Source organism: Oenanthe melanoleuca, chromosome 8, assembly GCF_029582105.1.
Source record: "Oenanthe melanoleuca isolate GR-GAL-2019-014 chromosome 8, OMel1.0, whole genome shotgun sequence".
Taxonomy (NCBI): domain Eukaryota; kingdom Metazoa; phylum Chordata; class Aves; order Passeriformes; family Muscicapidae; genus Oenanthe; species Oenanthe melanoleuca.
In genome coordinates, this window is record NC_079342.1 from 4,821,661 (window position 1) to 4,841,142 (window position 19,482).

The 19,482-nt window shown below is 39.5% G+C and overlaps 1 protein-coding gene across 4 annotated transcripts; it reads left to right on the plus strand.

Moving 5' to 3' along the window:
* The first annotated feature begins 255 nt into the window (after positions 1 to 255).
* RO60 (Ro60, Y RNA binding protein) lies at positions 256 to 19,369 on the plus strand. 4 transcript variants are annotated; one of them, XM_056497310.1, is made up of 9 exons: positions 260 to 351; positions 3,927 to 4,489; positions 5,175 to 5,395; positions 5,662 to 5,808; positions 7,046 to 7,183; positions 7,412 to 7,528; positions 8,292 to 8,405; positions 8,822 to 8,968; positions 9,751 to 19,369. In XM_056497310.1, exons 2-9 carry the CDS (start codon positions 3,946 to 3,948, stop codon positions 9,901 to 9,903), a joined length of 1,581 nt encoding a protein of 526 aa, XP_056353285.1. In that variant the 5' UTR covers positions 260 to 351; positions 3,927 to 3,945; the 3' UTR covers positions 9,904 to 19,369. The 4 variants fall into 4 exon arrangements, with proteins under 4 accessions (XP_056353287.1, XP_056353285.1, XP_056353286.1 ...); XM_056497312.1 differs by lacking the exon at positions 9,751 to 19,369 and having other exon boundaries at positions 256 to 351; positions 8,292 to 8,398; positions 8,822 to 8,967; XM_056497311.1 differs by lacking the exon at positions 260 to 351 and having other exon boundaries at positions 3,439 to 4,489.
* Positions 19,370 to 19,482: the final 113 nt, after the last annotated feature.

The window sequence follows — 19,482 nt, forward strand, 5'->3', positions numbered from 1 at the left end:
GGCGGCCGCAGCGGGACGGCTCTGCCCGCCCTGCCCGCCCCCCGCAGCGGCCCGGCCGCCGCTCGCTGCCCCCGGGGCCGCCCCTGCCCATCGCCCCGCGGCTGCGGCACCGCCCGGCCCCGCCCGGGCCGCGGCCTCGCAGGCAAGTGGCGCTTCCCGGGCCGCGGGGGGAGCGGGTGCGGGATCCGGGCCGGCCCCGGGGACGCGTGGGGAATGCGGGGAGGCCGCAGGGGCAGCGCTGGGCGTGAGGGGCCCGCGGGGCGTTCCCGGGCGGTCTGTGGCGTTACCCGTGTTGATCGTCTTTGTGGAGACTGACAGCTGCGGCCGCAGCTCCGCGGGTATCCGCTTTAGGTGCGTCTAGCTCCTAATTCTGCGCTACGTCACCTAAGCTGCCTTTGGTCCCCCGTCAGTACATTTTTTTAAGCAGACAGGCTTTTGCAAATTCTGCGGTAGAAATGCGTGGGCTGGTATGTGGTTCGTATAGCTGGATACCTGCTGTGCTGCTGCTGGAAGTGTTCTCCTGGCATCCCAGCTGACATAGAGGTGCTTTTTTCTGAAATATGGGAACTACGTTGTCAGCTAATCTATAGCACAAGCCTGCTTTGTTGGAATGTGATGGTTGTGGTCTCTGCTCGATTAATTAGAAGACATTCTCTATAGTCTTCAGGTAATGCTTGTATAGAATTTAGAGAGTGGAGAATGCAGCTCCTTGTAGATTGAAGCATATACGATTTTGAAGTACTCGAAGGCAATTTGAAATGTTGTTGTTAAAATGTTAGTGCTTTTTTTTTTTTTTGTCATAAAAGATCTGACTTTTTCAAAGTTTAATTCCGTAGGATTTCACTACTAAATTTGATTAGTTGTTAACGTAGCAGTTAAACTTAAAAACTTATATTAGAATCTGTAGTTCTTTTAAATCTTTGTACTTTGTGGATTTTTTTATCCATCCATGGAACTTGTCAGACCTTGATTTCTTAGGAAAGCTAGGGCAAGTTGCAAAAGTCATCGAAATTAAGAACTGAATCATGCTGTGGTACAGCAACATAAAAATATTGAGTTACTAATTGATGTGTAACTAGTGTATGGCCTGTTTCAGAGCAGTCAGTCATATTTTACTTAAAAAAATTACATGGCAGTTGAAATGTAGTGGGCTTTCTCTTTCATTAGTAACAGTGAACAGTCATGCAGTTCAGTTTTGCAAATTTGTTATGCAGCTCCTAGTCTGGGCCTTTTAAGTCTGGGAATTGCTGTTTGCATTCTTGTAGCTCTGAAATTGGAAATGCTTGTGGAGCCAGAATATTGTGAATAAATCCTCCACAGGTGTTTTAAATTCAAATTCTCTGCTGCAACTCAGCAGGTGAAGAGTAGGCTTAGAGTAGAGGATATGTTAAATGAGCATTTGCATTATCCACCTGTTGGGGGAAAGTTATCTCTGTTGTACAGATGTTAAATGAAAAAATGAGCTTGCGGTCTGGGCAGAGGAGTGGGACAGATCCAAGGGAGGGAATAGCTCTGAGAACTTGTGAGACTGGGATATAATACAGGGTTAGAAATGGCCAACATGACTTGAGCAGCTCAGCTGTTAATAAGTGCTTTTCCAGTAGGTTCTGGTGAAGTGTAAATCTGAAACTTTTGCTGTGACTGTTTAGTAGTGAGATTGGTGGTTTCATCAGCTGTTGTGGATTTCAAACATAATTTTTAAAGTACAGGTTTTTAAGAATTTGCAATTTGTGTTAAGGCAGTTGTCAGAAATTGTAATAGAATCTGGGTTTGTAGCTTAAGGCATATCTCTAAGAAAGCAAATTAAGGAGCTTAGTGTCAGAAAAGCTCTTTGCATCTGTCTTTTCTATTATGGGTTTGTGTCAGAAGCATATGGATGCAGGCATATGCCTCTTTCCAGTGTTGTGGGTCCCCAAATAGCCTAGTTCATACAAGACTAAACATAAAAATTATCCATTGTTAGTATCCTTAAGAGTTTTCCCACTTGTCTCATTTCAATGTAGTAGTTTTTATTGTAGTAGGGATATGAAAGAAACCATGCTCAGTATTTTATATACATGGAGATCTTGTTGTCTGTGAGTGCTTCCCATTCTTATTTTTCCTTCAAGATAATGGCATTTCCCAGTATCTTTTATATACTGTTTTATTGCTGGGTTTTTTTTTTTCCTGGTAAATAAATAGATGCTTACTTTGATTTCAGGATTTTTTGTTTGGGTTTTCTGTGTTTATTATGAAACGTTACTGACTGTGTAATGAAATGATCTAATGGAACTGTATTGTAATGAAATGTATTTAGACATGAAAAAGTCCTGATGTGGTATTCATGCATGGGAAATACCTCCCTTGTCATTTTCAGTGTATTTGGCTGCTTCAGATGTCAAGGAAAAACTCAGTTCAACAATGATGTGTATTTGAATAGGCTTGGCAGGAAATGTGCATAGAGTGTATAATTTTAGCTGAGCACCAATGCTCTAAATAATACAATGAAAGATATTTCTTACTTAATTTTCAATGAAACCTGCTTTCCTAAACCAGGTATCAGTAGATGGCTTCTATTTTTATGATTTTATCAGTTTGTAGAATGTAGTGGGAGCACTGATGATTGTTGTGTAATTCTGGGTGCAGATTAATGCAGATGTGCAAAAACAGAGGAAAGGTGCATTTCTAGTTGCTTGTAGAAAAAGGGAAATTCTCTGTCAAAGAAGTAGGGAAGTTGTTTGTAAATCAGAGTGTTACTTACTGAAACTGGTGGGGGAAAACCCTCTGTCTACATTAGTGACATTTGCTTGTGCTAGCTTATCCTGGTAAATGGAGCAAAATGGCTTTTGTTTGTCTTCACTATCTGAACAAACAAAAAAAATCAAAAGTAAATATCTGTAATTCTTGAAAATTGTTTATTAGGTTTCTTTGAAAGGTCATTTGTGTGTGCTCAGACTTCAGCCCCTGTATTTTAAGATTTAGATGCAGTTTGATGGAGTGGATTATTGGTTCTGCCTTTTTGGTTTTCAGCAGGAGCTCTTGGTGCTATTTAGTGTAATTTTAGTGTTTGGTGAGAACTGAGTAAACTGAATTTATTATTATTCTAATAATGTTTTGGAGATAGTGGTGATGAGGAATTTTCTTACTCTTACCCTGCTAATTTCATTTCACCTGCATTTGCTTCATTTTAGATGTCATGGCTTGAGTTTTACCATGCTGGATGTTCTCAAGTAGGAGCAGTGGTGTTGCCCTACAATTATTACAGCTCTCTTGCAGCTCAGGAGTGTATAAATAGACCTGAATGATTGTGAATTTCTGTGCTAATTTTTGCTTCTTGACTTCGAATGTAAAGCAGTACAGAATGTTATGTTGCTGTTTTCTTGGATCTCACTTGGAGCAGCAGACTATTTGAGCTTGCAGCAAAGCTAATTTGTTTTTGAGCTACTCAGTTGCTAAGAAGCTGTTGTCTAAGCCTCACTGAAACCTACCATATCCATATATAAACTCTCACGAAGTCTTTCAGCTCAACTTAGTTCTTCATTTTAGCCTCGTTTTTCTTCATTTGGTCGGTATTAGCAATTCTTAAGCAAAATAGAGCAGGGCAAGATCTGAATTCTGAGCCATTTAGTCTGCAATATAAAAATCTACCTAAGAAAGTGGTGTAATATATTAGTGGCAAAAAGTTGTAACACCAGATGGTTTTTGTCTGCCACTTAGTGGGGTTGAGTAGTTTCTGAGTTGGTTTTAAAGAAATAAATTGGTCGCTGTTATAACTCAGAGAGTTGTTTCTTTTCCTCTAAGCGATGTGTATTATCGCCCACTTGGAGCACGCTGCGATTAAATTTATGAAAGAAAACCTAAGATTTTAAGTTTACGGACAACATATATTTACTTTGCTAAAAGAGTGGCTAACCGTAGCGGTTAATAAGATGTTGTTGTTCCGGCAGAGCTCCGGCCGTGTGAAGGATGGAGGCAGAGCAGAGCGGGGCGCAGCCGCCGAGCGGGCGCCTCCCCGACAGCCGCCGCCTGCAGCGCTTCCTGTGCTTCGGCTCCGAGGGCGCCGCCTACCACGCCAAGGAGCACAAGCTGGGCTTTCAAAACGCGGAGGCTCTGCTAAGGCTGATTGAAGAAGGCAGGGGCTGCGAAGTTGTTGAAGAAATCAAAGCGTTTAGTCAAGAGGGCAGAGCAGCAAAACAGGAGCCCCTGCTCTTTGCCCTCGCAGTTTGCTCGCAGTGTTCTGATGCCAAAACAAAACAAGCGGCGTTTAAAGCTGTCCCCGAGGTGTGTTGCATACCAACCCATCTCTTTACTTTCATCCAGTTTAAAAAAGATCTGAAGGAGGGCATGAAATGTGGCATGTGGGGCCGTGCTCTGAGGAAAGCTGTTGCAGATTGGTACAATGGAAAGAATGGCATGGCTCTTGCTTTAGCAGTTACAAAATATAAGCAAAGAAGTGGTTGGTCTCATAAAGATCTTCTGAGGTTGTCCCACCTAAAACCTGCCAGTGAAGGTAATAAATTTTTATTTACCTGAAAATACTGTGTTTTGAACCTTTTATATTTACTGTGGAGGTATTTTGGAAACGCAAGTGCCATTGGAGATGAAATCTTAGTGACAATATCCTGTAAATTGCATCTTAAAAACGTGGATGTTCATATCAAAACTAGACCTGTTTATCTTCAAAGTAAACAGGGTTTGTTCCTTCTTTTCTTCCATATGCCAAGAGAAGATAAAATAACACAACTCCTTTATTTTGTTCGTATTTGCTTACAAATAATGAAATAACATTTTTTTCATTATGTGGGAAGATCTGTTGACTTCATATCTTAAAATAATAGAATGGTTTGTGTTGGGAGGGACCATAAAAATGATCCAGTTCCAACCCCCCTGCCATGGGCAGGGACACCTTCCACTAACCCAGGCTACTCAGAGCTCTATCCAGCCTGGCCTTGAACATTTCCAGGGAGGGGCATCCACAGCATCTCTGGGCAATGTAGCAAATACATAAAGCTACTTACTTCTAAGGAGATTAATTCAGTAATTAAAAGTACTGCTCTAAATTGTGTGTGGCTGACCTTTTCAATGGGTGTTTGGCAGATCTGAGAATGAAACCTGCTAATTCATTTGCATGCTAGATATAAATGCCAATATACAGATGGTAATCCTGCTTGAGAAATGGTTTTCTTTTTCATCAGGAATTGCTATAGTCACTAAGTATATTACCAAGGGGTGGAAAGATGTCCAAGAAGCTTATAAAGAGAAAGCAGTTTCAGCTGAGACTGAAAAACTCTTGAAGTACCTGGAGGCTGTGGAGAAAGTAAAACGCACGAAAGATGAGTTGGAAGTTATTCATTTGATTGAGGAATATGGTCTAGTTAGAGAGCATCTCCTGACAAACCATCTGAAATCTAGAGAGGTAGGTAAACTTCCTTAGTTGAATTCTCCATAGAAGTGTGGATTCTCCATAGGGTAATGCTGTTCAGAGTCCTAAGTCTAGATTTCTTTTAAAAATGGCCCTTATGGTGTTTTTCAAGTTGTTTACCCAAATTGTTAATCTAAAATAATTGAGATCTTAATATAATTTTTACATTTCTTTTAAAATATACTTATTCAATGTACAGCTAACAGTTCTTGTAGTTTGAGAATCTCATCTTTTTGTGTTTCCCTTCTCTTTCATCATAGGTTTGGAAGGCATTACTCAAGGAGATGCCTATTTCTGTATTGTTGAGAAATTTAGGAAAGCTGTCAGCAAATTCAGTGCTTGAACCACGAGGTTCAGAAGTGGCAATAGTATGTGAAAAACTGAGAAATGAGAAACTCCTAAAAAAGGTAAGAACTTATGATCAGTGCCAGCCTTTGTGGATTTAAATTTTTAATGTTTAGTTTATTCTATTTACAAAATGCAATTTAATGCCTGCAACTTTCTTTTAACACTTCTGTTTGTAATTTCTCATTTGATTCCCCACCTGCTTTCTGAAACATTCTGATAAAATAAGTGTATTGGCAGCTTTTGGATCTTTTCTTAGATGAGGGCTGTGGCAAGCTTTGCTAGTTGGGTTCATCAATTTCTTCTGAGACTTGTAATTTTTAAGTGAGTTAAGAAAATAGCATAGCAGCTGAGGGGAAAACCAAGATGGGCAAGAAGACTTCCCTCTTTTCTGCTTGCTTTATTGTCCATCAGAGTGGTAGGAAAGTAAGAGGGTTCCCCAAATAGAGAATAAAATTTCCAGGGATTTTGTCAGAGGTAGAGAGGACAAGTGTCCTGAGCAGCAGTTTTATGAGCTGAGGAGATTAAAATCAGGACACTTAAATTCTTCAGCACCAGAGCTGAATTGAGCACAACAGAAGTTCTTTTTTCCCCATCCTTCTGCTACTTCTGTTCTCTGGTTTCTTCCTTAATCAGACACAGGCACTGGAGAAAGGCAAGCAGAGATCATGGTGCAGTACCTTGATGAAAGATAGACAATGTACAGGCATTCAGATTTACTGAGTTTTGATGCTGGCAGTGATTAAGGACTGAAACACAAAGATAAAGATAACAAAATTATGATAAGGTTATATAAGTTAAGTTTATATATGAAAAGAAAAACAAAATTGTTTGGAGTGTTTTATAGCATGAGAAAAATATATGCTATATTGCAAAAATAATTTCTTGTCCAGTGCTACTGTATCTTGTATAAAGCTAGTTTTAAGTTGGCTCCTTTCCTTGTTCAGCTCCTTTCTCTTCAACTGGGCAGGGACTTTCTCTTACTGTAAGCAATAGAAAATAGCACTGGTCAATCATAGAGCTGCAAAATTTTACCAGAATTCTGGTGATGGCCTCCCATTTGGTGTTAATTAGAGGATTCTTGAGAGGGAGTGAGGTCCATTATCAGTAACCCACAAGGATCAGTTCATCCAACAGCTGTGTAAAGACTGCATGAGCTCTTTAGATGTAACAAATTTAAATAACCATGTACGAAACCTGAGATTTTCTCTAGTAGTAACTTATTTTCACATTTAATTTTTTACTTTTTTTTGAGGAGGTTAAGTTTTCATACCCTTATTTTTGATTCCTGTTTTGTAGGGTAGAATACATCCCTTCCATATTCTGGTTGCATTAGAAACTTATAAAGCTGGACATGGAAACAGAGGGAAGCTTTGGTGGCGTCCTGATGAAGATATTTTAGAAGCTTTAGATGCCTCATTTTACAAAGCTTTCAAGGTAATTATAGTTCTCCAATTTGTTAAGCTTTTTAATAGTTCTGTGATTTCTGAAAGCTTATCAAGAACAGTTCCTGTTGTAGGTAACAATTCTGAAACTTTGGCAGCAGCACTGTCCTGATGTTACCCAGAAAGAGGAAAAAATGCCGACTTCAGGAGTGAAAGAAGCAGAAGAAATTAATATATAAATTATGTGTACCTATTATATTTTTGTCTTTTATTCTTTCAGGCAGTGGAACCAACAGGAAAACGCTTTGTAATTGCAGTTGATGTTAGTGCATCAATGACACAAAAGGTTTTGGGCAGTGTGCTCAATGCCAGCACAGTTGCAGCAGTAATGTGTATGGTGAGGCTTTCAATTTCTTTTATTTATGACTATTTTCAGCTTGCATTGCTTTTCTGATACAAAGGTGCTCTAAAGCTGGTTAGAAATCAAGAGGAAACTTACACATAGTATTTTTTGGGAGAAGGTGTGTCCTTGAGCCTCATTGCTGAAAGCTACTAGCAACCATATTCAGAAACATCAGTCTGAAGAAGTGGGTTTCTGTTGTGAATCAAAGTGGTTAGGGCAGCTTTTTCACTTACCTTAGCCATAATAACATGGCTTACTGTAATTAAAAAAAGATAAAGTTATCTTACAGATTTCAATTTTTTCAGAAGCATTCACTGAAAAATACAGGTTATATTAAGAAATATTGGGATAATTCTTATGTCTGTTTGAGTTATCTATGTGGCCTTTATTCACAATCACTTTCCCCTCAGTTTAGTATTTTAAAGCTTCTTGTGTTATGCTTTTATTGCAGAGGGAGTTGAACTTTTGTTGGCCCTTAAATATGGTCAAGGTTTTATCTGAAAGGGGAGGGAAGAAAAAAGAAAGTATCTTCAGTTACAGTAATTAGAGCAGTTGTTCAGCTCTTTTTGCACTGCTTATTTACAGTAACATTACAGAGTATTTCAAGTGTAGAGTGAACCATTACTGTTTATAAGGAGGCATGGTGACTTAAATACAAAAGCATTTGTCATGCTGTGTGTTGATGGGAATGGCTCAGTTCAGACATTAAAAATTCAGAGTAATGTAACTGAACTATTTTTGTCTCCCTCTTTTTCAGGTTGTAGCACGGACTGAGAAGGATTCCCAAATTGTTGCCTTTTCACATGAAATGGTCCCTTGTCCAGTGACAGCTGACATGACCTTACCTCAAGTTTTAGTGAAAATGTATGAAGTATGTAAAAAAAAAAAAAACCAAAACAACTCAGCAGTTACATTGTATTTTCTCTGTAATAAATTCTACCTTCTTTAATCTGAATCTCTCTAGTACAAGACTGGATTTTTTTGGTGCATTTTATTTAAAGAAAGCCCAGCAAATGTTGTTATTTAATTTGCTGGATATTAAACATTGCAATTTAGAATGGCAGTACTAGGTCACAATGAGTTAGCTTGAAAAGAATATTAAAAATAAATAAATTTTAAAAAAAATCCTGGACAAACGTAGATAAAATGACCAAATTTAACAAAAAAGCCTCTTTGTGTAGTAACACATGGTAAAACATGAAGCTTACCTAAAAAGTAGTTTTTTTTCATGGTTTGTTAATTTCTGTATTAATGTGTTCCATTTATATTTATTTTTTTCTCTGTAAGATTCCAGTGGGTACCACTGATTGTTCCCTTCCAATGATATGGGCTCAAAAAACTCAGACAGCTGCTGATGTCTTCATTGTATTTACTGATAATGAGACCTTTGCTGGGAATACTCCTCCTGCAATGGCCCTTGCAGAGTACAGAGAGGTAAATATGCTTCTGCCTGTTTATGATTAATAAATACTGTACAAAATAAGTACCAGCTCTAAAAACCTTTTGGAGATTGGAGTGGTTGTGTCTTTGTTCAGAAAATAATTATATATTGTTAAAAACTTATCAATACTGCAGTTAGGCAGAATTAGTGCACATATTGCAGTGATTGTGCATATTTAAAACCACAGAATTGCTAAAAGGATTTGTAATTACCCTGCCCTGCTCAGTGTGCTCTAATGTCCCATAAAATTTTGTTACTCAGGGACTGTATGAATTTCTTCATCCTATATATAATTGATGGAATAAGTTTTTATATTGTTACAGAATGATGTTTGATTCTCAGAGCTAAATTCAACTTAGATGTCTGCAGTAGATGTCAAAAAGCTTCAGTGAAGTGGTGAAGGCAGGTGTCAAGAGGATGAGGTGACAGTATCTTGTGAAGAAAGCCCTTTGTGTTTTAAAGGGACAGCTCTAAGCTGTACAGCTTCATAATTTTACAGCAGAACAAAGAAAAGTACCTTCTCCAAGCACAATGCTATTGGAAACCCTTATTTATGCAGAAAAAAAATCCTTTATGCTTTAAAGAAACTATTTTTTAAACTACCAGAAATGTGTTTGTCGGGCATGGGTGTATGGACTTTAATCATTACATGGTTTCCACCCAGGTGAAATGAATACCAAAAGTGTTTAATTTGGTTTCCTTAATTTGAGTTACTGCATATGTGCACATGTTTTACTCTATACGTGTTTTGATATTTTTTCTCTCCTTCCTCTAGAAAATGGGTATTCCTGCTAAGCTGGCTGTGTGTGGAATGACCTCGCATGGTTTCACGATGGCGGACCCGGATGACAGGGGAATGTTGGATATCTGCGGCTTCGATACGGGAGCTCTGGATGTCATTCGAAACTTCTCTTTGGATTTCATCTAAGCTGTTGAGGCATCTGCTCTTCCCTGGGTCCATTGCTGGCAGCAGACTTCACCCTGGGAATTCCCAGCCAAATACACTTTATTAGCTTATGGCATACTGTATACATATCAGAATGTTACCAGAGATGGTGGCACTTCAAGCATTTCTGACTAGAGCTTCTCACTAAGGTGTTTGTAAGGTTAAACAGAACTTCAGTCTCATGCAAATCTAACAGATTCAGAGAAACTCAGTGCTTGCCTCTCTGGTGTCAAACTGTCAGTAGCCAGTCATCCCCCTGCCACTGGAGGTGGCAGCCACGTGTCACTGCTGTCACCCTGGAACTTGGCGCCATGCAGCAGCACACTGTGCATTTGGACACTCCTGGTAATGGCTGGCAGTGCAGTCATTCACCCTTCAGAGTCCTGCAGCACAGCTGGCAGCCCTGCTCCCTGCCCCTTCAGAAAGGCATCTCCACTCCTCAGCCACCTTCCTTGTATCCAGCCTGCTCATTTTCCCAAGGCAGTTGGTTTCTTCCTATAAACGCACTCAAAACTCTAGTTGGACTTAGTTCCCTGACCAGCCTGGGCTCTGTGTGATCTGGAGCTCCAAAAAGCATCATCCCTTGTGTGATAACCACAGTAGCTGTGCTCTGAGTTCTGTGGGCCAGCAACAGCCAGCCTGGGTCTGTCCCAGGACCCCCTGTTATGATGGGATGATGGCAGGACCACAGTGTACTTCACAAATCCTTGGTTCCTGGGCTTCACTAAAGTCTTCCTGGCTCTCCTGGCCTGCACCACATGAATTACCCCATCCCTGTTGTTCCACTGCCTTGAGGAGAAGGGTGGTTTTGCCTGGGCCCAAGGAAGACAGCACCACAGCAAACACTTTGTGTCAGCATGCTGGACCCTGCTCTTGATCTCCACCAGTGCTGGCGTTAGCCCAGACACCAGCTTGGCCACATCCAGCTGCTCAGCAGGGTAAGTGAAGAGGGCCACAAAGTTATCCAGCTCCTTTGGAGTTCCATTGCTGCAGGTATTCTTGCTGCAGCAGCACCTGCTGAGGACATGCTGCCTTCATCAGCCACAGGAGCTTGTACTGCAGGATGGCCAGCTTCTTGTCCCCCAGGAGTTCAGCAGCAGCAGAGACCAGCAGTGCCAGGAAGCAGGTGGATCACCTCCAGACTGCTGAGCACCACCTTGGAGTCATTGAGGAGGGTGTAGAGGAAGCTGAGGAGCCCCAGAGGCAAGACTTTGGCCTCTCGGATTGAGAAAGTCCCTTGCAAACAATCCTGAATGAAAAGGGGTCCAGGAGGGCTGGACATTCTCAAGGATCTTAAAAGATGCAGACTGTCCTCATGTGCTGAAAGATGAGCCAGTGGGGAAGAAGACAGGTCTGGTTGAACAGGGAGCTTGTCACTGTATCTCAGGTAAAAAAGACCTCTGGAAGAAGGGGCAGGATGCTCTTGAGGACTACAAGGACATTGTTAGGTTATGCAGGAAGGTTAGAAAAGTGAAACTAGAAATTAGTTTGGCCACTGCCATAATCGGTAACAAAACCTGTTTTTACAAATACATCAGCAACAAAAGGAGGGCCAAGAAGAGAATCTCCATCCTTTATTGCATGTGAGGGGAAGCATTGCCACAAAGGATGAGAAAAAGGCTGAGGTACTTGATGCCTTCTTTGCCTCAGTCTTTAATAGTCAGACCAGTTGTCCTTGGGAAGACAGAGACAAGGAACAAAATGAAGTCCCTGTAATTCAGGAGGAAACAGTGACTATTGCTCTACTTAAATGTTCAAAGGTCCATGGAGTCAGGTGGAATCCACCCAAGCCTCTCTCCACCATTTGCCATCAATCCTGGCTGACCAGGGAGGTCTCAAGACGACTGGAGGTTGGTCAGTGTGGCACCCATGGAGCAGAAGGGCTGGAAGGAGGATCCAGAAAACCACAGGCCTGTCAGTCTGACCTGGTGCCAGGGAAGGTTGTGAAACAGATCATCTTAATCACCCAGCACATTCAGGACAGCCAGGGATCAGGCCCAGCCAGCATGGCTGTATGAAGGGCAGGTTCTGCCTGAACAACCTGATCTACAGTGAATGGTGACCTCTCCAGTGGGTGAGGTAAAGGCTGTGGATGCCATCGACCTGGACTTCAGCAAAGCCTAGGACACTTTCTCACAGCATTCTCCTGGAGAAGCTAGGAGCCTGTGCTTGGACAGGTGCACTGTTTGCTGGCTGAAATACTGGCTGGATGGCTGGGCACAGAGAGTGGTGGTGACTGAGTCACATCCTGCTGCTGGCTGGTCACCAGTGGTGCTCCTAAGGGCTCCCTGTTGGGGCCAGTCCTGTTCAGTATCTTTATGGGTGATCTGGACAAGGGGATCAAGGGCACCCTCAGTTAGTTTGCAGATAACACCAGGCTGAGCCAAAGAGTTGATCTGCTGGAGGGCAGGAAGGCTCTGCAGAGGGATCTGGACAGGCTGGATCCATGGACTGGGGCCAGTTGAATGGGGTTCAACGAGGCCAAGTGCTGGGTCCTGCCTTTGGGTCACAGCAATCCCCTGTGATGCTTCAGGTGGGGCAGAGTGGCTGGAAAACTGCCCAGTGATGCTGGTCAAGAGTGAGTGAACTTGGCCAGCTGTGCCCAGGTGGGCAAGAAGGCCAAGGGCATCCTGGCTTGGATCAGGAAGAGTGGCAGCAGGACCAGGGAATGACTTGTTCCTCTTGGCACTGGTGAGGCTGAACCTCAAATCCTGTTTGCAGCCAAGCATTGAACAGGCTGCCCAGGGAAGTGGTGGAATCATCATCCATGGAAGTGTTCCAAAACCATGTGCATCTGGTGCTTAGGGACATGGCTCTGGCAGTGTTGGGTTCATGGTTGGACTTGAGCTTAAGAGCTCTTTTCCAACCCTCATGATTTTGTGATTCTTTATTACCTTTTCTTGAAGGGAAAACAAGAAAAGCAGATGAGGAATCTCTTTTTTTTTTTTTTTCCTGCTGCACACAATTTAAAATAACAGTGAGAAGTTTGCTAAAAGAGCTTACAGGGTTACATAGTATATAATTTAATTTCATTTATAGTAGACTATAAATATGGAGAGATTTTTAATTTCCCCCATTGCTGTGGAATGGTTATTTGTAAGAATAAATTCATTAATTACTTTTAGAATGGGGCTGGAAACAAATGGGCTTAGTATTTTTAATAATGGCAGTTTACAAGCAACTTCATTGAGAGGGACTTTTCGTTGGACTTTAAAAAATATTTGTATTTTAAGTGTTACTAATGTTGAGTGGTTTCCATGGTTACATTTAAAATCTACTAAAGAAGTTTTTTCTGGTATGTATTGAGACCATGTGACTGTGATACAGTGTAAAAGTTACCCAGGGACATTTTATACTAGTAAAACTGAAAGTGCAAGAGCTCATGCTAATCTTTTTCTCTCTTGATTATCATCTGGATTTTCAGGAGGAAATATGCCTTTAGATTAGTTGAGGGACAGTTTCTGCACAATATTGCTTCAGAAGCTCTAGTTTAGAATTCAGACACTTTACAGGAAGTTCTAAAAACTGTTTTAAGTAGAAAAAGACCTTGGAAATGACTGGGATCTCACATTCAGTCCTTGTCACAACTTCAAGAAGCATCAGCACACCTTCAGTGAGCAAGATTAACAAGTGCATGTGTCTTGGCCTGCTCCCCAAAGCTGAGTGGGAATACCAGAAACAAAAAGCTACATTTTTTTTATTTTTCAAAAGAATGTATTCAATGGCTCAGAAACAATCTTCCTAACAGGAGAGCATTTCATTTTTTAAAATCTTTTTGTAGATTAGTGTTACTTCTGATTTAATAAATTAATTCAAGCTAACATATTTCAAAACTACCTCCAGTTTATAGTGACCAATTCTTAAAAACTTTTATGAACTGTACACTCGCCCTCCTTCATGTTCACAAAATCTGGTTTAGGAAGTGACTGAAACTGGATTCTTTATTTTTAGTTTTTTATTTTTTGTCTGATAGTAAGAATGTGACAAAGAGAAAGCCAGTGAGTATTCTACCACTTTGGAACAGAAATTGATAGTAATTTGTGTGTATATGTATTTAATTCTGTGTTTTCTATATGTGTGTATAGGGGGGAAGTTAAAAGATCTCTTTAGTAGATCAGTCTTACAAGATTTGAAAGGTTTTTTAGTGATGCTTTTATGACTTCCTCTAAAACGTGTATTTCAGCCTCTTTTATGCTAATTCAGACTGTTTTAAACAGTGAGTTTGATGTTAATTTGGAAATGATGATGATTTATAAAAATTTCGTGTTTACCCATAGTGATAAATTACACATAAGACCATATTTTCTGCCTAAAACCCAAGCTTTTAAATGTAAAATTGAAGTTCCTACTATACTTTTAGTACTTGTAGCACTTTTCATTATGCCTCACTCCTATTGATTCTAAATTCAAAGCTTGCATTCTGTAGCTGGGATATCTCTTTTGGTGCTAAAATAGGATGTTACATGTTACTGAAGGTATTCTGCTACTTACTTACACCCTCCCTTAATGCATAATCGATCCAGTGAGGGAAGCCTTTCCTGGCACAAAGCAGGGCTTAAGGAGCTGCTGGGTAGAGTGCTGCCTTTCAGCCAACATGAATGTAAGTCACTCCTGAATTCTCACTGCTCACAGAACAGCTCTGCCAGAATGCTCGGAGACACAGGACTGCCACCAGCTCCTCAGGTGAGTTCTAGAACAAGCCAAGTGTTCCTACAAAAGCTAAGACAGCACTTTTGGGTTTGCAAAAAGAAAAACAGCCATTTTTCGTGAAAAATTGCATTTCATTTTTAGCATCTAAACAAAACACCATGAATATGGGGAGGAAACTCATCTGCTCAGTACTTGTTAATAATTAATTCAAGTAATGCACTGATGTTTTGGGGTTGGGTTTGGTAGTAATGCATTTTAAATGACACAATAATCAAACATCTGATTAGGTGTTTCCTTCTAAGCTAGAGATGTCAGAAATAACTGATAGATAAGTATCTTTTGCAAGTACTTTTTCTTATTTGGAGTAGTATTTGTGAAGTAATAGGAAATACTTTGGACTAAATATAAAATGAAAACTTAAAACAGGCGTTTCAAGTAACTTTCAAGTAAATTTATTGCAAGTAAAAATTAGAGTAGTTACTAACAGTTTGTATGGTTATAGTGGTGTTGGATCTTTGGAAGCAGTCCAGTTTAAAATGCAGTTCCTTGAACTAGAGTGTGGAAATAAAGATGAACTTTTCAGTAGGACTGATAGAGATTGTAGATCCCTGTATCTGTTGACAGTGGGTAGCTGTGACCAATGATAAAAGGTAGTCATCCTTGCTAGGGCACAGAATATGCTCCTAAAGATTTATTGTAATTCTGGATAAAAATCTTGTCAGGGGTCTGTGTGATGTAAAACCAGCACTGATGAGACCCTTCTGCCATCTGATCCTCCTTCAAGGCTTGCATGGAGGGAAAATGGAAGTAAATGCTGTCAGCTGAAATTTTACAGTGTGTGGTCCTTTGTTTCTGGGAGTTTCTGGTTTTGCCATTCTCTTCTAGTAAAGGGCGTAGAAGAATGATGTTCTTGTCCATAGACTGGATCTTTTTTATGTGCCCATACACTGAATTTTAGGGGACAGCATGACTCATTTGCCATAAGATGCATTTGTCCTGTTTCTAGTCTTTAGTTATTAAACTGGTAATTTCCAGAGCAACATCTAGAACATGTAAACAGGCAAAAATTACTGTAATGCTTCAAAAAAGCTTAAGCTTTAGTTCAGTGTACAAGAAACAACCTACCCTTTCACCCATAAGGAGACTGAAATTAATAGTGGTCTTTGCATTGGAAGAACATTGACTGGAGAAGCAGAAAAGGGGCTATAATTGTGCACTGCAGTTTACATTGAGCAGGAACAAGTTTAAAGCTAGTTAATTTTATTCAAAATACTGAATTAAATTCAAAACACTGTATTAATGAAGGTCTAAATGCAGAGTGCAGCTGTTTCTGATACCTAACATGGTTTGAGTTTGCCATTTCTCTGTGACCCCCTTGGCAATTCTGGAGCATTAAACTGTTGTGTCAAAGACTGTAACATTCAGGCACTTTAGGAAGGAAGAAAAGCATGTTGTGGCTGGAAGCACAGCAGAAATTAAACATTCTTCTGTAGGGAATGAAGATCAAAGGTCAGGTTTCTTCATGGATGGGACACAACGATGTGGAGAGGGCAAGAGGCTCTTGAACTTTTAAAAATAATGCAGTGAGCACATCAACATTGTGTAATAAACTGAATAATGACAATAATTTTGCCAAGAAATAGAATTTCATGTCAGGAATTTTAGACCTGGAACAGGGAGTAGGAGAGTTTGAGGTGCTTGTAGAATTAGATGGCAGTCCTGTGTGTTTCAAAAAAGAGAAGTCTAAAGGTAGGTGTAGTTCTGAGGTCAGCAGAGCCAGTCTAAATGCTGACTGTGTGAAGGCTACTAATAACTGCTAATAACACTAAAATACCTTGCTGCTTAAAACCACTGTTAAACCTGTTTGTTAAACATAAGTTTTAAGGGGGTTTATGTTGGTCTTTTACATTGCTGTTGTTAACTGGTGCCCATAAATGGGTATGGCTTTAAAAGGCTGTTCAACAAAGTACATATCCTTGGCTTAAAAACACACCAGCAGTTTGGGAAATGTATTTTAATAATGGCTCTGTCTGTAAAAACACTATGAAAATATTTGTCTGCATTGCAAATTCTGCTTAACCCTGTCCTGGGCTCACAGGCACCATAACAGAAGCTTTAGTTTTGGTTCAAATTGTTTCTTCTTTTGCTGTACCCTTTTCTCTGTTAGTGTTGGGTTTTTTTATCTTTTTCCATCTTGTCACCTCAGGCCTATACTTGAATCTTTTTTCACAAGCTGTCATCCATTCCTTTTTTTTTTCACTTTTTGCCTCTGTTCTTCTGCCTTCTTGCTGTCAATGAATGTGCTCACTTAGCTCCCTGCACCAGAACTGATGGCATAGTATTTAAGTTTTTAGTAGTTAATTTTTTTTTTTCTGTTTGTAATTACATAAATCTCTTACAAAACATCTAATTTGCTACACCTGACAGATTTTTGGTAAAACTCTGTGTAGAAATCAGTGGCAGAAGTATACTTTATTTATACAAAAATCCACCATTTGCCTGTGAATGGCTTGATTTGAAAAAAGTAACCTCTTACAATTGGCTTTTCAAATGTAAAGCTTTTTTCTAGAATTAGTTCAGTGATTTGAAACTTTTCATTCTTTTAAATAGTATCAAGCTGCTGTCATGCAGAATTAGGAAAACATTTAAATTAATATTCTGGATAAACAGGCAGCTTCTTTGCAGTATTGACAAGAAAGTCTGTGAACAATAGGCTATAGAAGTAAACTTAGGAGAAGAATCATTTGTCTGTCTTCTGCATTTAATCCTTTTCTTTAGTTTCTATGAAATTCAACCAGTTTCTAGGTTTATTTGGCTGTCTGCAGTGGTTTTCAGTGCACAGATATGCTGTAAGCAGCTATTCTAATGACTTTCTTGCTGGAATGGTAGAGATTTCATCTCACCATGACACAGTGGAACAAGAGTTCTGGGGGAAAAGGTAAAACACTGACCAGGACAGTGTTTTATGGATATGCTGCTGTGAGGGAAATCATAAAAGATTAGCTAATTTCAGCAGAAGGTATGGTGTCTTTAAATATGTGTGCTTACATATCTGGATTTATGATTTTGATATTGCAAAGTGTGGTTTCTTTAGGTATTTCTGCATTCTGAATTTAAGTTTAAATATATATATATATATTTGCATATATATGTGGTATGTTGAGAACTTTTGCAAACGCTTCATTAACAAATAATGAATAGAACTAGCTGTTTTCCTAATGTTACCAGCTTAAGAGTTAAGCACAACTAGTTACAAATAAAATGTCTTTTCATTCTCCTGTAAAAGTGCAGTTCTACTCTTTAAAAATAATTCTGTATTTAAAAAGCAGCACATATTCACAGCTCTGTGTGCTTCATTCAAAAACTCAGTGTTTGTTTCCAGCTTCTGCTTCTTAGAAGCATGGGATTTAAGATGGATGAGCAGGTATCCAGATTTTCTAGTGGATAAATTTTAATATTTAGATCCCAGGACAAGCATATTTTAAGATAAACAGCTTTGTCCTGGAGACAATGTGGGGGGAAAAAAAAAGGAAATTTTTAATGACTATTCTTGAGGTTCTTCATTTTGGTGGTTTTTTGGGTTTTTTTTCCCCTAGATTAAAACCACACTAACTGCCATATTGTGTTTAATTAACTTAAGCATAACATGGCTTTGTGCCATCCAGTAACAAAGGCACTGTCTTGCTGCTACTTTCTGTGAAATTGTACACAGTGACAAAAATGTTTGGGTGGGAAGCCTTAATATGGTTTAAAAGAAACATAATTAACCCTTTGGGTGCCTTAAGCTAGATCCTATTTAATGATGGGGCACTCACTTGCATCTGCTGGCACACAGCTTGTTTCAGCAGCTGCAAGAGAATTTGTCTTAAGTGACAATGCCCTGGGATTTCCAGAACTTGGAACTCAAAGGGGTATTTTAGACTACTGGTTAAAAAAACAAGCCTCTAAACAGGGAACAAAATGAAAAGGTCTTTGAAAAAGCCCTTTTCATACTATTGTTATTATTTTTAAGTGATGGGTTTATCAGCTTTGGGGACAAAATTATTGTTAAGCTTCTGGTAAAAACATCACTGGCTAAAGAATACACAGAGAAAAACAATACTTAGTATTCTTATATGACTGTATGTGCAAAATAAATTGCTTTATTAAGTATAAATTCAGAGAGATGCACATTGTGTGTTTATCTTGATGACTGTGTTCTAGCACCATACAGTAAACTGCAATAATTAAAATGAAACAAGGTCAGTGTGTTGAATTAGCTGATTACATGTTAAAGATGCACAATGCAGGCAACTGTATACTAAAGACTTTCTACAAAGGATGCAGTTTAAACTTAGTTCAAACCTGCATCACAAAAACGAAGCTGTCAAGTTTAAATGATACTCTTGCCATCCTAGTTAGCTGGAATTAAAGATTGATGTTTTTTTCCTGTGAGGGGAAAAAGTAGTTTAGGTACATGCAATGCTGAAAGCAATGGAAATAACAGGAGTCTTAATTCACAAAAAAGTGAGTAAAAATTTAATTGACTAATGATTTTATTCTAATATGTGCACCTTTAGTTGTGTAATGGTCCCTTTAAGTGAAGAATGGGATATCATTTTCTACTTGCATATGAACTTCTTTGAAATAACCAAGAGTCTTGGCATTGCCTGGTCTGGCTTTGGATGTACATTGTACTGAAACTATGGAATTTTAGTAATTTCTTTTAGACATGTAACTGAAAGTTAAAATGGCTAGTAAACTGCATTCTGACTGTAGAATTTAAGTACTAAATAAACTCTATGCATATTAGACCTGCTTCACTTGTTATGTTTCATGCTGTTGTTGCATTGGTTGCATTGAGCTGCCTGGCCCCCCTGGAAGGACATTCCTGAATGGCAGTACAGACTGGTACCTCACAGTGCAGAGCAA